Source organism: Cervus canadensis, chromosome 7 (genome assembly GCF_019320065.1).
Source record: "Cervus canadensis isolate Bull #8, Minnesota chromosome 7, ASM1932006v1, whole genome shotgun sequence".
NCBI classification, from domain to species: domain Eukaryota; kingdom Metazoa; phylum Chordata; class Mammalia; order Artiodactyla; family Cervidae; genus Cervus; species Cervus canadensis.
This window is the reverse complement of record NC_057392.1, coordinates 3,762,643-3,782,463: the sequence shown is the minus strand read 5'-3', so window position 1 is coordinate 3,782,463 and position 19,821 is coordinate 3,762,643. Positions and strand designations below refer to the sequence as shown.

Here is a 19,821-nt window from a genome sequence, read left to right as displayed (position 1 = left end):
ATTGAGCCTTCTCTGACCTCTTTAGGTAGAACCTACTTATTATACATTCTAATAATACAGTGCAGCTCTTTGTTGTATAAGTCATCCTACACTGTTGTGATTATCTGATTGCCTAGCTTCTTCTTCACTCCCCTGCCCCCTCCACCCCTCAAATTCTGCTGAGCTCTATGACAGGAGGGACTAAGGGACCAAAGCTCATTTTCACTCATTATTGTATCCTTAGTGCCTCATATGATACCTGGCGTCATTAAGTATATAGTAAATATTTGATAAATATTGTTCAGATGACTGCTTCTTTGTCAGACTGGATGATAAGAATATATTATTCTTATATCTGCACTTTGTACCTGGGAATGTGACTCTCCAGCTGGTTGGTGTATGTTGTTGTTGTTTAGTTGCTTTGCTAAGTCCTATCCAACTGTTTCTTCGACCCCATGGACTGTATGTAGCCCATCAGGCTCCTCTGTCCATGGGATTTCCCAGGCGAGAATACTGGAGTGGGTTGCCGTTTCCTCCTCCAGGGAATCTTCCTGACCTAGGGATCAAACCTGCACTGCCCCTTAGCAGGCGGATTCTTTACCATTGAGCCACCAGGGAAGCCCACTTGGTTTATACTGGATTGCAGTTAATGTTTTAGTGATAGGACTTTCCACACAAAAGAACATGTTACAATAGTATGTGTTTTTATAGGATGTACCAGATGACCTCGATGGTGCCCCCATTGAGGAAGAGCTGGATGGTGCCCCTCTAGAAGATGTGGATGGAATTCCTATTGATGCTACTCCTATTGATGACCTTGATGGAGTCCCTATAAAGAGCCTTGATGATGATCTTGATGGAGTGCCTTGTGAGTTCAGACTTCAGACTCATTAAATCTAGCTAATAAGTTTGTTTCCAAATCTCTTCATTTCTGCACATGCTGATGTTTAAAAAGGTTATAATTTCTGAGTAAGGTGTCAGTTACTAACTTTTTTCTATCTTTTATTTTTGACTTTTCAGAATTCACATACCCAGCAATACATTTAAGCATACCAAGAAAAGCGTACTCTTTCTGGTCATATTTGTGTTTTTTTTTTTGTGTGTGTGTGTGTGTAATAGTCAGCCTCTTAAAATACTAGCAAGTTTTTCCTGTCTTAATTGTCAGGAAACCAGAGGCAAAAACCTTATGTTCAGTTGTATGCATAATCCCAAGTATTTTGTTTTATCAATTCTGTTTTTATTATTAGTTTTCATAACTTATACTTTGTTTTCCTAGCTGCCTGAAATAATTTTTTGAATTAAGGATACCTAGTGTACCTCTTCAGTACATTTGAATTCTGTGTTAAAATACTGAATAATATGAATTTTATACTTTAAAAAATAATTAGATAAAGGTACTAAAGGGTTTTTTTTTTTACTTCCTCAACTTTTCCATTTGCTTGAAGTAACCACTTGTATGTTCTGGGTGTGTGTTTTATATATACACATATATATTATTTTTACTTACATTGATATTTAAAAATTAGCCTTCAGATGCAGGAAGTTGGAATAGTCATAATCGTTATTCTTGACACTAGCATTAGTAGGCCGTGTGTGACCTTATTTAGTTTTGCTTTTTAATAATATAGCGAATACTCATGAGCGTTTTAAGTCATCCTCTAGTAGTCAGAGTTAATGGCTCATTTTTCTTCCTTAGTGGATGCAACTGAAGATTCAAAGAAGAATGAGCCTATATTTAAAGTTGCCCCATCAAAATGGGAAGCTGTAGATGAATCTGAATTGGAAGCACAGGGTAAGTTAAAGTACAGTAAATGCAAATCTTTAGAAAATTGAGTACTTAAAATTTTACTGAACATTGGGGGGGAGTGTGTGTGGGTGTAGTTTTCCTTTTGTGTTTTAAAACACGTTTCAACCTTAAGACCCGGTATTACCATATTATATTTCTAGTGGCTAAGTTTTCTGTTGCTGTTAGAGTTTTCTTAGATCCTTCAGTTTGGATGCTTGGAGTAATCAGAAATCACTGAAAACCTTTCAGGTTGAGCCAATCCGTAGAAAATGTAGGTGGGATGCCTATTTGGAAATTTAGAGGTCAGTTTCAGAAAATCCAAATCACTGTGTCTCCTCTAGTGCTTGATTTATTAGATGCAGTTTAGATCTGCCTTTCATACTTGCTTGGACATGTATCCTAGTGTTATTGTTAATTTAGTATTTTGTGGGTTCTAATGAAACAAATCTTCGCATCTAGCACAGAAACAAAGAGGACTGTTATTTGTTACTTTGAATAAAATTATAGTGTAGGTGTGAGGAAAGAAATAGATTTAGTACATGGAAATGGCTATTCAAAGAAAAGATAAATGTAGATAACTTCTGTAATATAAGCTTTCAGTTCTAAAGCTAGGCTTCTACTGTGCTGCTGCAAAATGCTAATTTACCTTATGGAATTACATCCTGTTTTTCCTTCCATTCAGCTGTAACAACTTCTAAATGGGAGTTATTTGACCAGCATGAAGAATCAGAAGAAGAAGAAAATCAAAAGTAAGAATCTAGGTTTAGAATATATTCAGTTTCTTACTGCATATACAGTCTCTTTTTCATTAAGAGGTGTACTTGAATAATAGGGAAGAAGAAAACTTAACTCTTAAAAAAGCTTGTTTTAAGAGGATCATTTTTAGTTCTTCATTGTTTTTCTAGTGAGTAAAGAGCGTTTGCTTTCTGGTTTTGATGCATCTGGTTTCACTTTGCTTTTGAGTTTATTTTTCTGTGCTAGGTTATACATTCTCACATTGTAGTTACTAAATGGTTAACTGCATTTGTTTTAAATCTTTAAATCTTTCGGCTCTACAAAATGGTGATTTTTAAAATGGGAATGGGAAGGTTATGCTCTTTTGGAATGTACATTGCTAAGAAAAATAATGCATTCTGACCATTCTTTTTGTTATTTAAATGTACACACTTCAGAAGAACTAAAAAAAAAAAATAAAAGTGTAAACCACTTACTTTCATCATATAGAAAATTTATTATAGTTTTCAATTTTGCTGATTAGCACTGAATGCAATAGGAATTCCTGCTCCCAGATTCTGCAAGTTTATGTTGGTAGTTTTTTTGGTAACACTGGACACCTTTTCAAATCAATGCAAAGGAAGTTAATTAGTTTTTTAATAGGGAAAGAGAAGGCATCAAGAACACAAAGCAGAGGTTTCTGGGTTTTTTCTTTGTTTGTTTGTTTTCAAATGGAAGAGTAAGCAAAAGGAAAAGTCCCTTTATGTCCCAGCACAATTTGAGCATTTGTATGGATCTAATAAATGGATATTACTAGCATTTAAATTTAAGGAAATATGATTGATAAGCATTTGTGGAAACAGTTTGATATGATGAAGAAAACTTGTCTACAGTAGTGTCTTTCCAGAAACAGTGTGATCAGAACATGTCAGCAATCATTATGACAACATATTTGTAAAATATAGATGTTGTTGGCTGTCAGAAATACCTGACTGAGGCTGTTTAGAAGTACAGGAATTGGAAACAGTACAACTTGTTTGCATCTTTATGTCTGCAATCCCATCATTAGTTAACATCTCTCACTGTGGTAGGATCACTGTTTTTTAAAATGAATACCTGTTCTTATAAAATAGTTAATTTAAGGGAAATAAAGGGTAGAAAAGCCTTTGCAGAACTCAAGTATTGTTCAAGTGGTATTGTTTCTAAGCATACTAAATTTTTGCAGTAAGTTTGTTATTTATGTTAATGTTTGAAATGCGTATGCATTTGTGTTGATGGTAATCATACATTCATACAGGGAAGCACGGATCACTACGAGTATAATATATATTTTTTACTTTTCCTAGGAGTTCCAAATAAGTCATAATAAAAAAGAACTTTATGAAAGTGCAAAATAGGGGGAAAATGCTTAAATTCTGTTCTGTTTCTTGAAGTTTTCTTGCACCTCACTACTGCTCTCTAGTGGCTGAGTCCAAAAATACCTTTTTACCAAGAAGCTGCTCTTTGACACAAGTAATTTACTGTATTTGTGGCGGAAGACTGGCTTAAATATATATGTATGTATGTATGTATCACTAGTATTTTGCAGAAAAGTTCGAAATAGTACTTTAATTTTATTTGTAGTGAATTCTTTATGGGTTTAGAGTCTTGAGTTTCCATTTCTTTAAAAGTAAAAGAACAAGTTGGGGCTGAGATCTGAACCTAGAACTGGTAACTAAGAGCTAAAGTCAAAGCCATTTAGAATAGATTGCTTAAGCCTTAGAAAATTTAAATGATAACTGTAAAGTATGTATATTTTTAAAATCATCATCTGTAGTGTAGTTCATTTTAGAAGTCTTCAATAACATGATTGGTATTTAGTTTCTAGTTTCCTAGATTCTTCCTCTGTATAAAAATACGCATAAATTTAAAGCATAAATTATATAATGTTTTACATATTATTCTGTGACCCACATTTTTTTTTTAATTGAAGTATCATGGGTGTTGTTATTTCATGTCTGTCCCTACGTTTATCTGCTCTGTATTCATCTTGGTTGAAAGCAGGTAGTCTGATAAGTGTACAAGGAAGTTTATCAAGGAATATTTAGAATGGCAAAAAAATTTTTCTTGAATTTTTTTGAACTTGTCAATAACAGACAATTGGTTAAGCGCTCTTCACTTCATATGTCACACAATTTCATTAACTGTTTTGCATCTTTACTGACTGGCTCTTTCCAGAATAATCCTTCAGTAATCATCTGTTTTTACACACACACACACAGTTTAACCACTTAAAAGCATGTGAGGCACGTGTAGAACTATTTTGTACCATAAGACAAGAAATTCTTGTGTTCTAAAAAATAAGCTAAGAACTGTGCTTAGGAAGTTTCTGACAAATTAAGAAGAAATATTATATAAATTTTAGTTCAGAAAAGAGTTTTTGTTTTTTTTTTTAATCTTGGGTTTTGACTTTTTTCTGTTTTTCTTCCTCATGTAAATATTGTATTGAGTTATGCCTATATGTACTACTAATGATTTGTGGGGCTCTGAGAGTATAAAGTTTGAAAAGTATTTTATTAGTATTGTGCAGATGAGAAATTAGAAGGCAAACAGTATATCCTCTATTGTTATCTACTTTGCTTAAAATTTTCTGTGTGTGTCTTATTATCAGGTTCTAAAATAATTAAAATTTTATTTGGAAGGAATATGGTTATAATTGTTTTTATGTTGTTACAAATAGTTGTAAATATATACTAAAAGACTCCTTATTCATGGTAGAGTGTTAGTATCCAAATACCAACATATAAGGGCTTATCGGGTTCAAATATTAAAGAGAAAATGACATATTTTCTAGGCTATGCTGGTAATCATGTTCATATCACCACATTGTTTATGAGGAATTTTGTTTCAATATACATAAACATTTCTGAATTAGTTTGTACATAGAACACTTGTTTTGCTCAAATTTAAAATTTAACACTCACAAAGCCCAGTCTTGGAGCATACAAATTTTTTCTTTTAAGTCACTTCATTCTTTGTATTTGAAGAACATTGAGGAACACTTGTTAATCCTATTCTGGCCATGATGAGCAGCTTGTCACAGTTGCTTGTCTGTTTCCACTAGATTGCTTCTGGAAGAACAGGAGAATTTTTCTTCTTTGTATCCTTAGCTGTTGTAGTTAGTTTTTCATTTTCTTTTTATTTGACATACCAATCCAACCCTCATAATCAACTATGATGTGAAGTAATATGTGCTAATATTTAAAATTAATATATTGTTTTATTATTAAGGTTATATGTTAATTATTAATAGATAAGGCCTTTGCTGCTGTGTTGTTTCATAGAAACTGACTCAAACTCATGTATTTTCTAGTTTATAGACTCTGCTGAAGGAAGGGTAAACATTTGGCTTTTTAAACATTAACCATCATAAAATCACTGAACTACAAAGAGTACAGAAATCATTGATTATTCATTTCATTTAACTGCTGCATCGAAGGTTTCTGGCAGAAAAAAGCATAAAAATAACATTAACATAAGCAGAAGTTTTAGAAGTGTGATTATGTTGAAGCACAGATTTTTTCCGTGGAGAAAACATGAGTTTTATAAAATTGCCTATTATTTTGTAAAGAATGTTTTAATGATGAATTGTCCTCTTATGTTTTGTTAACATTACTTAAGCTTTAAGGCAATGAAAAATCAAAAAGGCCAAGACTCTAAAATGTAGCTTTTTTTCCCTTGTTGCCCTGACATAAATGTATTCTGTTTATTTCCAAAGTCAAGAAGAAGAAAGTGAAGATGAAGAAGATACTCAAAGTTCCAAATCTGAAGAACATCATTTGTACTCTAATCCAATCAAAGAAGAAATGACTGAGTCTAAGTTCTCTAAGTACTCTGAAATGAGTGAGGAAAAACGAGCTAAACTCCGTGAAATTGAGGTTAGTACTGCATTGAGGTTTACACTGTACCTTCTTCCACCTTCCCCACCAAACTGTGCTTCTCTTGGCGTCAAACCCTGGTCCATACTGCTCCCTCTGTCTGTCCATACCTGCTGTCTTCCTTCAGGCCTCGTAGTTCAAGCACCTCTTCTGTCTTGGTACCCTTTTTTTTTTGGTACCCTTTTCTTAACCTTCTGGATTTGCTTACTTCTCCATATTAATCTGTTAATGATTTTACATGTATTATGTTGTGTATATTTATGGTTTTTTTCCCTTGCTTGCTTATTTAATGTCTGTATTCCACTCTAGGCTGTGATTTCTGTGAGGATAAGGGACCCTTCACATGTCTGTTGTCTGTTCATGATTGTATCTCCAGTGCCTGGCACATAGGAGACAATCTGCAGATATTGGTGTAATAGATTATATCTCACCTTACGAGATCCATCATATTTTGAGCATACATAGTATGTAATAAAAGTGAATCTTTTCTGGCACATTCCAGTTATGCATACATCGTACTGTAGTAGACTCAGAATTTTTAAGTGCCTGCACAAGTGATGGGGAGAGAGTAGACATTGGGGCTTAACAATAAGAAGGGAGAGTCCAAACTCTCAAGACTTCTCTGTCTCCATGCTGTTTCATTTGGTAATGTCTCTTTTTAAATTTCCAAAGATATTCAGACATGTCAGTGAGGGGACGGTTTTGTAATGGGAGCCTTTCTTATTTCTTGCCCCCAGATGATGAAACGTTCCCAGTAAATGTTATCAATAGTGTAGCAGTCAGTCCAGAATCTCAAAAGTGTACATGAGAGTGAATTGTAATACTATGTCCATTCATTTAACAGTATTTTATATGCTTACTGTGTGTCTGTGCTTTTCCTTTATTAACTTACAATACCTACCATGTTGTAATTTTATTTTTATTTATTTATGTATTTTTTGTTGTGCTGGGTCTTTGTTGCTGCATGGACTTTGTCCAGTGGCGATGCACGGGATTCTCATTGCTGCGGCTTCTCTTTTTGAGAAGAAGCACAGGCTGTCGGTGTGCAGGCTTCAGTAGTTGCAGCACATGGGTTCAGAGCACAGGCTCAATAGTTGTGGTGCACAGGCTTAGTTGCTCCTGCATTGGTGGGTGGATTCTTTACCACTGAGCCACTAGGGAAGACCATTACCTTACCATATTAATTACCAGTTTTCATTTCTCCGCCACCAGCTATTGGGCTGGTACAAGTTCTTGCCCACCTCTTTCTCAGTATCTATTACCAAGCCAAAAACAGAGAAAGCATTTTGTTTCAACCTTACACAGAATCAGTATGATGTCAGTTATAAGTAGAGAGAATTTTCAGAATTAGTAAGTTGATTTATTTTTCCTGAGATATATTCATATACATTCTTTATAAATTTTTCAGGAAAGTAAGGTGTTGTGTTATCCCAGTGAATGCATTCACCTGTGGACCTTTTTCAAGCTGCTCATGACCCTTCTTAACTCTCAGAACTCCTCCCAGTCTTACTGAACTCTGCCTCACTGACCTGATAGAAGTACTGGAGTAGAAACAAAGACTGAGTTCAATTGAAAAAATGTATTTTCTTGATAATTGAACTGTTTTCTTACAAATACCAAAATAGACTATTTCTCAATGTTCTGTTTTCCTCTTGACTTTAAAGAAAACCATGTGATTTAACTTTTTGGTTAATTTGGATGATTCTACACTGTATATGTATGTATGTGTGTTGTACATGCACGTACATACACCAACACACCTTATGTATGTATATATATATATATATTTTTTTTTTCTCCCCTTATTTTATATGCTCTTTGGTAAACTGGCCTCTCTTTGCTAGATACTTAGTGATTGTCTTTCTTGCTCTCATAGTGGCTTACCCTCTCACAATTTACTTAACTCTTTCGGGATTTGGATGGTGAGCCAAATCTAATTTTAAAATGTAGAGCTTGGCTTTGTTTTAAAACTATCTCTTCTTTTCCCTTATTTACTCAAAGATTTATTCATGTGGAGTAAGGGTCCACAACTCGTGGCCAGTTTGACAGGGCTCATGAACTTTATTCATGTACTGTCCCTTCTCTGCCCCTAAATTCAAATGTCAGTTTCTGAATTTAGAATTCAGTGAATACCTTTTTATTGGCGATCCCGTAAACGAAGAATAAAGTTCTAATTAGTTTTATTGTATACTACAATATATATAGTATGTGTATAAGAAAGTGAAAAAGTGGAAGTGTTAGTTGCTCAGTCGTGTCCAACTCTTTGCGACCCCATGGACTGTAGTCCTCCAGGCTCCTCTGTCCATGGAATTCTCCAGGCAGGAATACTGGAGTTGGTAGCCATTTCTTTCTCCAGGGGATCTTCCTTGAAAGGAAATACTTGAGATGGCCAACAAACCATTGCATGGACTATTCTCTTTGTAGTTAGGACCCTTTGTGGCCTGTTTTCTGGGCACCCTGGACTTGTGCTTGTGCCTGAGTTAGGCCACATCAGCAGGAATTGTAACTAGGGATTGTATAATGATATTTCAAAAGGCACTCTAGGGATGCCTTTCACCTGAGTAACATTCAAGTTGTTTGATTCTTGCTTGCTTAACTTTTAAACTGGTTTGCCACAAATACATCTGTGGAATAGCCGTTTTAGTCACGGGAGGCTTCACACAGAGATGAACTCGAACACTTGCATTTCCCCCCCAACCCCCCACCCTCGTTTACCTTACATCTTACTGTCTTTTTAAATGGAGCTGTTAACAGACACACACAAAATGCAAGGACTTTTTAATAGTTTAAGGATAGAGAAGAGAACCTCAAAGCTCTGATTATAAATGATCCTGATAATAGAAGTAGAATTAGGTAGAAAAGGGGCAAAAATCAGGAAACTTAATGTTCATGAAGTAAAACATAGTGAAAATACCACTTTGAATGAAAGTTATGGCTTGTTTCCAGTCTACTGGAAAGCCTCATTGGTAGTGAAGGAAAAAACCTAAAACAGGTGAAGTCTAATTTTTTAAAATACAAGTAAAATAGTAGCATTTAGTCCATTTAAAGGGCATAACAGTGTGAAATAGGTTAAGAAGTTTGCATCTGTAATAGTTGCATCAGATAAGTTTGTTCCTTCTCACCGCCTGAAGTGAAACAGGATTTTACAGGTTTGGGCCTATAGTCCTGTGGTACCATCCAGGATCATCTCAGTCCTCATGCTATTCACTGTATATTTAGTTTGCTCACAATCACAATGCACACACACACATGTGTAAAGTCAGCAGTCTCCTGATAAACTATAGGTGGTCTACATTCCTTTGCAAATAATGCTGTAGTGAATACTTGTGTACAAAAAACTGTGCTCATATATGAATAAATTACAAGAAATGGAATTCGAAATCTTTCTGTTTTCTTTTAAATCACTATATACTTAGTGTCTTTAGAAGTACATTTTGAATATGGTTTAACCTTTTCTGGATGTCTTGATGCCGAGTGATTAGACTCCTGTAAACAGAGTGAAACTTCACTTCAAGCTACAGCTTTATAACCAGAATGCTGCTCTCTTTGATTATTTTAATAGTTGTTTATCCCCTGTGTTCTGCTGACTGTCTTATCTTGCTGCAAGTTATGCCTACCTTTAGTAACATTACCTTTCTAATTTGGGGTACCAGATACCAAATTCAGTCTCATCATATCAAAGAAGAGGTACGTTCTCAGGGGAAGAAGCACAGGCCTTGGTTTTCAGGTCATCTTGTGTGGCTCTACAGAGAGCGTGTGGGTCCATGCCTGATCACTTGAATTCTGCATAGTTGGACTTGTCTGACAAGTGACCTTCAGATTAGGGAGTTGTATACACTGATGTTATGTTTTGACTGAATCCTAATCAGTTACTGTTTTTATGTTTTATGTTGCTGTTTTTATGTTTTTCCTTCTTTTACACATGTTTCAAAGAAGAAAATATTTTTTTAAAGGAGCACAGCACTGCTTGAGAAGCCATAATGATAAAAAGATTTATTTTAAAAATGTCTTATTTCACAGCTCAAAGTTATGAAGTTTCAAGATGAATTGGAATCTGGAAAAAGACCTAAAAAAGCAGGCCAGAGCTTTCAGGAACAAGTAGAACACTACAGAGATAAACTTCTTCAGCGAGTAAGGAATAAGTATATGCAATTATGCATTTTTCAGTTATTTGTTTGACTGCCTGTAATATTGATATATTGGTGTATTTAAGGAAGAGAATATTTCAAATTATATCCTTTATATAAATGCTGAATATGGGTAGATAATTAGGAACATTTGGAATTTGATGTTTTATAGTTAGTTCAGCTTGGAAAACAGTTTCAGAACAACACCATGCTCTTTTATTTTGGATCCTAGTGGAGCATAACATGCTGTTAAGGACGCACTTTCAGAACTGGAAGGTCCTATGGAAAGTCACATTTGTGACCAACAACGCTAAGTAGTAGCAGAGAGACAGAGATGGAGTTAGGACTAATGTTCCATTGTGTCCAAGGAAGAACAGCAAGGGGTAGAATACTTCATCTATGAATTCTAAACTTTTGAGGGACCTTGTATTCTTGTACATCAAAAAATGTGTAGGTATATACAGGGAATTTTAACACAAGGAAGCCCACAGGATAGTTGTTGAAAGAACCCAGGAATTTTATTGATTGGTACTGTTATTAATTTTTACCCACATCTTGACTGTCATTACAAAGAGAGATGATGGAGAGAAATAGCAACAACTAGAAGGGAATTTAAAGTCATGCAGAGCTGTTCGCGTTGGTGGGAGCAGTGGCGTAGGAGAGCAGCCGTGGCGCGTCGCAGCACGTGGACTCCTGGCGCTGCTCGGCCGTGCGTGCCTGGGCACACACTGAGACCTGCTTTTACTCAGGGAAACGGGGTCAGGGGTCCGGTTTTTGCAGGATTGTGAATTAGATAATTGTGTGTGTGTATGTTAAGTTGCTCAGCTGTGTCCAACTCTTTGTGATCCCGTGGAGTGTAGCCCACCAGGCTCCTCTGTCCATGGGGATTCTCCAGGCAAAAATACTGGAGTGGGTTGCCATGCCCTCCTCAGGGGGATCTTCTTGACCCAGGTTTGAACCTGCATCTTTTGTGTCTCCTGCATTGGCAGGCAGATTTTTTACCACTAGCACCACACACGCAAAGAATTAAATAATAGTTAACATTAATTTTTATTATTAAAATGTATAAAATATCATACGTGAACTGTAGTCTGATTCCTGTGAAGTATCAATCAGGAAAATGTAACCTGCAGATCACCAGAGAAAGTTGGTCTCTTCAACATCACTTTGTAAATTTGTCCTCAGTAGTTGTATTTGGAAAAAAGATACATGAGATTGAAAAAAAAAAAAAAAGATGTTATATATCTGAACCCTGTTGAGTCCCTTTGGGGTTGGGGTGGCAAGTGTTTGATTTGCACGAAAGACTGCACCCTGAGGTGCCCACTGGCCCTGATGTAGTAACATGTTTATTACCATTTTAGTCTCCTTGCACTCCATGGTTATAATTGGAAGAAAGAGTGTGTTTTTTGAAGGCGTAGGCCAGGGGTCAGCAGTCTATGACCATCACTTCATTTTTGTAAATAAACTTACTAGAACACAGCCACGCCCCTTCAGTTATTACCTATGTATTATCTGTAGTAGCTTTTGGACTACGGTTATAGAATTGACAGACTGTAGCCCACGGCAGAAAATATTTACTACCTGGCCCTTCCCAGAAAACATTCTTCAGCATCTGGTATGGGCTTTTTATCGGATATCGATTAGCTTTCTTGATGCATACAAATCATAGAGAAGTTTAATTGTTTTGTTTTGTTTTTTAATTCTTGTTTTTGAAGAGCTCAGTTGGCTTTGTGGGTTCATTGTTGGTAGCTACTCCCTTAATTATCAATAGCAGTCATAATTTCAAGTGAGAAGTGGCAGTTGTAGCAGTTGGGGATAAGCAAATAATTTTTCTGGTTTACATAATTATATAGTCATGTAGTCAATTTGTACTTTTATAAATTAGGATTTATAATTTATACTTTTATAAGTTTCCACTATGATTGATACTTATTTTCCACTATTAGTAATAAGACTTTTTACTAGACATTTATTGTGAGTAGGTTTTTCTCCTTTTTAGTATATTACTTTAATAAGTGCTTTCCTTTGATTAAATCAACTTGCTGTGCAATTAGAATCACTATTGACAATTTTATTGTAGTCTGAGATGGAAAGGTCATCATATTGTTTTTCCAGTTTGTTTAAGTGAAGGGACAGCACTCTTAAGAGCCCTGACTCTGGAGCTTTGGCTCAGATCCTGACCTAATTCCTGTATGACCTTAGGCATGGCACTGAGCCTTTCTAAGGCTCATTTTTCATGTTTTGAATGAGGATAATACTATTCATAGGCATGTTTTAAAGAATTACATGCAGTGGTATATGGAAAGTTGTTCATTAATCGCTTGGCCTATGGTAGGCATTCAGAAAATACTTAGCCACTGTTGCTGGTATCATTATTATCATTCAGTATAAGTAGAGGAGTAGAAGAAATGACCAGCTTTCTGGAAGAGTAGGTATACCTTCAGTAGTAATTTTACAAATAGTTAACTAGAGGGGAAAATATTACATAAATGAGATTAACCAGATTGGTGTTTTTTAATGACTAAATATTTCTTTAAAAAAAAAAAAAAACAGGAGAAAGAGAAGGAATTAGAAAGAGAACGAGAAAGAGATAAGAAGGATAAAGAAAAATTGGAATCTCGATCCAAAGACAAGAAGGAGAAAGATGAATGTACTCCAACAAGGAAAGAAAGGTATAACATTTCTTATTTAATGCCCATGCAGGCTTTGGAATCATGTTTCATTTTGTAATATTTTCATCACTGGAACCAATAGATTGGAAAAAATATTTTTTGTGTGTGTGATAAACATGTTTGGCTTCTGCCTGCAGAAGGCAGAATTAGCTGAGCAAAGGGGCATTTGGCACTTGGCTTAGTTACCTGGGACACCATCCCTTTACATGGTTCATAAGGTACCTTAGCCTTAGTTCAGGGCAAGAATTCAGTTACAGTATTACGTATCGAACCTGAGGCTTAAATAACTAAGCAGCTTGCTAGATCTTACCTGTTGCCTCCAATATAAGCTTTTCTTCTGTGCTGAGGCTGCTACCTGTAAACTTGAGTCTCCCAGTCCTGTTTGTTAAGGGAGATTGTGTACTTAGGCTGTAGAGACGTGGTCCTCACTTACCTGTTGCCTCCAATATAAGCTTTTCTTCTGTGCTGAGGCTGCTACCTGTAAACTTGAGTCTCCCAGTCCTGTTTGTTAAGGGAGATTGTGTACTTAGGCTGTAGAGACGTGGTCCTCACTTCAAGTCTTCTAATCAAAATCATTTCTCTTGTAGTTTTTATTTCTTACTTTCACAGTTCCTAAATCTCTGATTAGTAGAAAAAGTTACTTTAGAATTGAGATTTTTCCTAATAAGAACCAAGCAAATGCAAATTAAAAAATTTTGGCTTAGTCACTCTTCATATAGTTACAAGATAACATGGTTATACTAATTGGTAAAGTAATCCATCACTTTTTTGTCATTTATTATTATCTTGATATAATTTCAGAGTTACAGAAAAGTTACAAGAATGCTATAAAGAATTCCCAGATAGCTTTCACCGTCATTCCCCCAGTGTTAAAGTATTTCTCCTTTTGCTTTATTTTCTTCTTCCTCTTCCTTTCTCCCCTCACCCCCAATCATTTAAGAATAACTTGCTTACATGATGCCCCATTTTCATACTTAACCACAGTAAAAGTTTCCAGATCAAACAAAAAGAAAAAATTTTCAAGAGCAAGAAATTAACATTTAAAAAACACTATTATCTAATCAGAGACCTTGATGGAATTTTGTCCATTGTTCCAATAATCTCTTAGAGCAGAGAAAAATCCAGTTTAGTTCAATTCAGTTTTTGTGTCGATCAGTCTACCTTTAAGACTTTTTTGTTCTTAGTGTAAAAGGCTTTGAATGTTGTTGGAAAATAACATTAATAAGGTTAGTGAAAATAAAGATAGTGTAAACTGATAGGAATTAGAAGCTAATTTAGTAGAAGGAAAATGGTATACCTGATCCTTTGCTCACTTATGGGATGTTTTGGGGGCTTTGTTCCATAGGAAAAGGCGACACAGTACATCCCCTAGCCCATCTCGCAGTAGCAGTGGTAGACGAGTGAAATCCCCATCACCAAAATCGGAGCGATCAGAGCGTTCAGAAAGATCTCATAAAGAGAGCTCACGGTCCAGGTCATCTCACAAAGATTCTCCTAGAGATGTTAGCAAAAAGGCCAAAAGGTAAACGCAAGTCATTTTTTGTAATATTTAAAATGCCAGTTTCCTTGTCATTCCACCAGCTTTTGAAAATAGTTTGTTTGACAGCCATTTTTGAAAGGATTTTAGAAAACCAAACAGATATACTTTTCATTTTAGATTCTTCCTTCCCATCTCCCCACCCCAGTCTCCTCATGACTAAAGCATAAGAAAGCTTCCAACACGTAAAGACTAGCCAGGAATTTTAAACATCAGTTTTCTGTGGAGTAAGAATAGCTGCTTTTCTTTCCTTTCTGTTCTTTAGTTTCTATAGAATATTCTTTGGTTTTTGTCAAGGCTGAAAGAAAAATACATGTTCCTCCCCACCCAGCAGTAATCTTACTAGCAAGTTCTTGGGTAGACTTGTGGACATAAATACCATAGACTGTGTTTCTTCAGCGTTTAATTTAGTGTGTTCTATACCTTTCTCCTCCAAGTTCCAGAAAGGTGGTTCAGAAGTGTTTTGTTTATCTGGGTGTTTTATAGAGTTTTCCTGAGAGCTGAAACTGCTTTTTACCCTAAAATGTTTTTACTGTAACCATTTTTTAGTGAAATTTTTCTATAACAGATAACTCTCTTTTTTCTGAATGATACTTGTGCATATATTGTATATATACATTCATGAAAATTATATAATTATTTGCTTTGGTAATTTTAATGCATGGCACTTACAGAGTGCTGTCTTAAAAGATTCCCTTGAATTTGCAATAGTTGGTGCTTTTCCTCTCAAGAAGATAGGCAGCAAAGCCACTGCGTTCAAAAGTTTTGTGAATGATATTGGATGCCATTTTGAACTTTGGCTTGTTAAAATGCAGATTTCGAGAGTTTGATTCAGTAGAGCAGTGGTAGGGCTCCAGAGTCTGTCTTGGCATGCATGCTACTGATAATCACTGGTGTGATGCATAGGAAGTACAAAATTTGTGTGTGTGTGAGTGTGTGCATATAGTAGGCACAGTATCAATTTGGAAAGTTTACAGCCTTTTTTATTTCAGTGACTTTCATTGTGCCCTGTTAAAGATCATTTTAGATAATTTAAGGATAGTTTGTTTTGATCATGTGAGTACTTTGGTTAAATTGTTTTTGTTTGTTTCCTCAGATCTCCATCTGGTTCAAGGACACCTAAAAGATCTAGGCGATCACGGTCTAGATCCCCTAAAAAATCAGGGAAGAAATCCAGATCCCAGTCCCGATCTCCACACAGGTCTCATAAAAAGTCAAAGAAAAACAAACACTGACATAAATTTTTAAGATGCTGTCACTTATTGGAAATGCGATTTTGTTTTGTGCCTGGACGGTCTGTTTTTTTAAAAAAACGAAAAACAAAAAATCTAATGAAAGAGCATTCCTGGGGTTTTTATTTGTTTGTGAATGCATGTGTAAACTCATAAGTAACTGCATCTGTAGACCTGTCGTTGTTTTATATTGTATAAATTACTTTTGTTGTGGCTGTTTCTCAAGATGAAATTTTTATTGTGCTAATGAATTTCATCAGAAATGTGTATAATGGATCTGCTGGCAGTAGTAGTATTTTGTTTTAGGATGTTGTGACTTAGAAAAAATAATACAGATGTCTTCCCCCCTTTTGTAGCTTTGACAATTTGAATTAGATTTCAAATAAAATCTGAACAGAAAACGTTAATGTTGTTTTTTTGCCCTATTGATGACATCAAGTCCCTTAAAGTCCTGCTAAGTGAGTTCAGCACTTCTGTTGTGTTTCTTACACCTAGTGCACTTTACAAGCTTCACTGTTCAAGTAGCTAAAGTTCTGTGTTTACTGAGATGACTTTCAAAATTTAGGGACCCAAGACTCATATTTGGTGGGCTTGCCAACCAATTTCTTGGGTAATGTTCCCTTGAGTAATACTAGTACCCAGAGATCAAAAGACTAGGCAGATATGCATGGTCTTCTGTTAATGGTATGCCTGGTTAAAATCTCTTTTTTTTTTTTTTCAAAGAAGCAGTATGATTTCAATACACTTAACCCATGTCTTGAGCAACTACTTATTTTCAGGGAAAAATTAAATTTCCATCTTTTGATTTAATTTTCTATCATTAGAAAATTTATGAAGGTTGCCCTTTTGTAGCCCTCTGTAGGCTCTTTTTTTTTTTTTGTAGGCTCTCTTTCAAAAACACTGGTATCAAAATAGTTCTACAAGGTTCTGTTTAAAGCACCTTCATTGGTTTTTTTGTTTTTAAAGGATTTAAGTTTAGCTTTTAAGTGGAATTTTAAAATGATACAATTTTTTACGAAACGTAACACCCAATGGTTTGTAAATTAAAGATGCAAAAAGTTGATTTAAACCATTTTCAGAGTTGAAATCTGTTGTACAGTAGGGATAAATTGCAGTGTGAGGAAGACATAAGAAAATTTATGTAATGTTGAACATAATATTACTATAATGTAATAAAGGGTCATGTAGACTTGAACTGACGCTACTGTTTGTGAACCTTGCTTTCAGTTTTTCACTTAGACACTTTTTACCATGATTTGATGGTTTTTACCTTCTTAATAGAGTAGCGGTTCTAATAACAGATTGTTCTGAGTTAGCTTTTTTTTTTTCAAGCTTGTTTTTTAAAAGTATCTTTTCAAGTTGTTGTACTTTGTCTTGCCTAGTCACAAAATTAAAAACCTATACTCATGATTCGAGGAGTAGGAATATTATCTGAGCAGTGAGGCATGTTATTTCCAAACTGGGCAAACCTACAAAAGCTGTAGAAATGTGCCAAATTCTTTTTCTTAGTGGTTGTTAACAACATGCACTATTGCTTGAAAGTTATTTCCTTATCATTCACTCTTTTGTTTGTCCATATTGGTAGGGATTTAGTTTACTAAATGTTGCTTAGAATAATTAAACATGAACATTTGGTGCTGGTTTCTAAAAACCTACAAACACAGCCATTTTTAAAGAATGTGTTTTTCTCCCTTGTTCACTGCCTGGGAGAATGGAATTTTATATAATTACCTTTGCAGAAATAACGATAAGGTTGAGTTGCTGGTGACTGTGGGCATTCCATCATTCATTGGTCTCTAGTATAGGCTTAGAAATGATTAGTCAGGAAGTGATTTTGCCAGTCAACATGCAAGTATGCTTATTTTTCTCTCTGTTAAAAAAGTAGCCTGGAGAAGCAGGAGTGAGTAGACATTGTTAGGTCAGTTTTGAGTGCTTGCTTGTAGTATTTTTTTCTACTGCAGTAGAATTTAGCAGTTCTTTTAATCTGCATCTAGATGTGTAACGAACATCATTTATTTTATGCAGTGGGTAAGACTGACTTCCTTTTGGGTGATGGATGGGGATTCTGTAGGCTTGATAGAATATGTATTCTGTGAAGCTTGCTAGTGTTCCTATTAGATTGTACTGGATTTTTTTTTTTCCTGGAATTGCAAGTGCTATTGTTAGATAATTTCCAGCTTTACTTAATGAGAAAATATCCAGAGTAAGTGTGTTTAGTTCTCTATGGATTCAGTGAAAGCTTAATGATCAGAGATTGGTGAATGGGAGGGGGGGAGATATTCTACCATATTTTTATAAGAGCATAATATTCATTGTTTCTTGTCTAAAGAACACTTAGATAGCAAAATTTCTGCAGGTTCATGAAAATGTTTGTAGGCATGGCTGTCCAGTTGTAGGAAATAGCCTGTTCCAGTTCTATGACATATCTATCCTCCCCAACAGCTACATGTAGGAGGAAATCCTCTGTTACCGACTCTTTATAAAGGGCGTGGCTTAAACTCTTCCCCTCCAGCATACACAGGGATTCCTTACTAGGTTAATACCATTTAATCTCTCTCTTTAACAGGTGAGAGAAAGTTAAAAAATGGTCATTTATTTCTTATCAAAGAGAGGCCTAAGGTTGAAAAGAATCATGTCTGTGAATCTTTTCTTTGATTTTGTATTTTCTTATTGCTGTTAGTAGGTGTATAGGCACTTCTGAACGGTGACATGTTGAGAAGTTAGAGATTAAAGAACTAAAACAAAAAGCCCTGACCCAAAGGAACGCTTCCATTTGGCTCAAAGTGTTCTTGCCATTTCTGCTAAAGTGTGCAGAAATTACTGTACACTGACCTAATTTTTCTTTATTGCAGATCATTCCTATGGGCTTATCCTGAGACTTTCATCCCAATTAAAGAATCTAAGAGGGAGGAAATGCTTATGACTTTTGCATTTTTCCCCCAAACTTTAATATTCTTGAGTACTTGAATATATTTTTAACAGTTATAATCATGGTCTAATATAGGTTTTTAGAAATATTCTGTGCCTATTTGTCTCCATTGTGTTCATAAGTTCTGAAAAATTATATGGCCATGGTAATAGTTCGATTATTAAAAATAAGTCTGTATTGTCAAAGTGACTTAACCCATTTTGATGATCACAATAGTGTGATTTCTTTAGCAAAGAAAGTTGTTTTTTAAAATAAATAGTACCACTTTTTTTTCTAAGAAAATAAGAGCTTTTTTTCCTTGTTGTTTTCCTCTTTTATTGTATCTTAATGGAAAACCTACAGAAAATTCAGTGCAGGTACTAATGAAGACACTAATAGAAGTTTAAAGGAACATGACTATAAAAACTCACGAAATGCTTGGTTTGTTCATATTTCACAGGCATGTTTTAGAATAGATTTTAGATGATATTTCATTCATTTTCCTTTTGACATTTTTCTTCATTTGCTATCAACTTCCCAGGACTTAGATAAGACACAAATACAAATCCCAGGGGAAGTGTTGTGATGCTGGGCTAAAAGGTGGGAATGCGCTGCTGACCAGAGAGCCATGTTCCAGTGTTGAAAATTCTATGCCTCAAGTGTTTATTCAGTACCACCTCATGAAGCTTCAGTGTACATGGATTATATGTGTAATTGGTTATTTATACAGTTTTGTAGATCTGGAGATAAAAAGCCCTCATTCATTTTTATATGTAATTGTGCTTGGAGTATGTGTTTTACTCTTTTGACTTCAGCAGGCTCTTGTACGCTGTATCTTTGGTGATATTGAAATATCAGGAAAGACAACTTGTCAGAAATGAGAATAATATAGTTGAAATCAGCTCAGCTGAATTACTCTACAGCAAGATAATTTCTTTTGGGTGAACTG

The 19,821-nt window shown here is 35.2% G+C and overlaps 1 protein-coding gene across 4 annotated transcripts in view; it reads left to right on the top strand.

Moving 5' to 3' along the window:
- Positions 1-16,365, top strand: part of LOC122445234 (U2 snRNP associated SURP domain containing) — a 46,194-nt gene extending 29,829 nt beyond the window's left edge. For 3 of the 4 annotated variants that reach the window (XM_043474182.1, XM_043474181.1, XM_043474184.1), the window contains 8 exons: positions 691-847; positions 1,676-1,771; positions 2,448-2,514; positions 6,237-6,396; positions 10,417-10,527; positions 13,077-13,195; positions 14,541-14,717; positions 15,829-16,365. In XM_043474182.1, the coding sequence (XP_043330117.1) occupies positions 691-847; positions 1,676-1,771; positions 2,448-2,514; positions 6,237-6,396; positions 10,417-10,527; positions 13,077-13,195; positions 14,541-14,717; positions 15,829-15,967 (1,026 nt within the window). In that variant the 3' untranslated portion in view covers positions 15,968-16,365. The remainder of the gene's footprint in view (positions 1-690; positions 848-1,675; positions 1,772-2,447; positions 2,515-6,236; positions 6,397-10,416; positions 10,528-13,076; positions 13,196-14,540; positions 14,718-15,828) is intronic. The other variant, XM_043474183.1, reaches the window with a different exon arrangement.
- Positions 16,366-19,821: the final 3,456 nt, after the last annotated feature.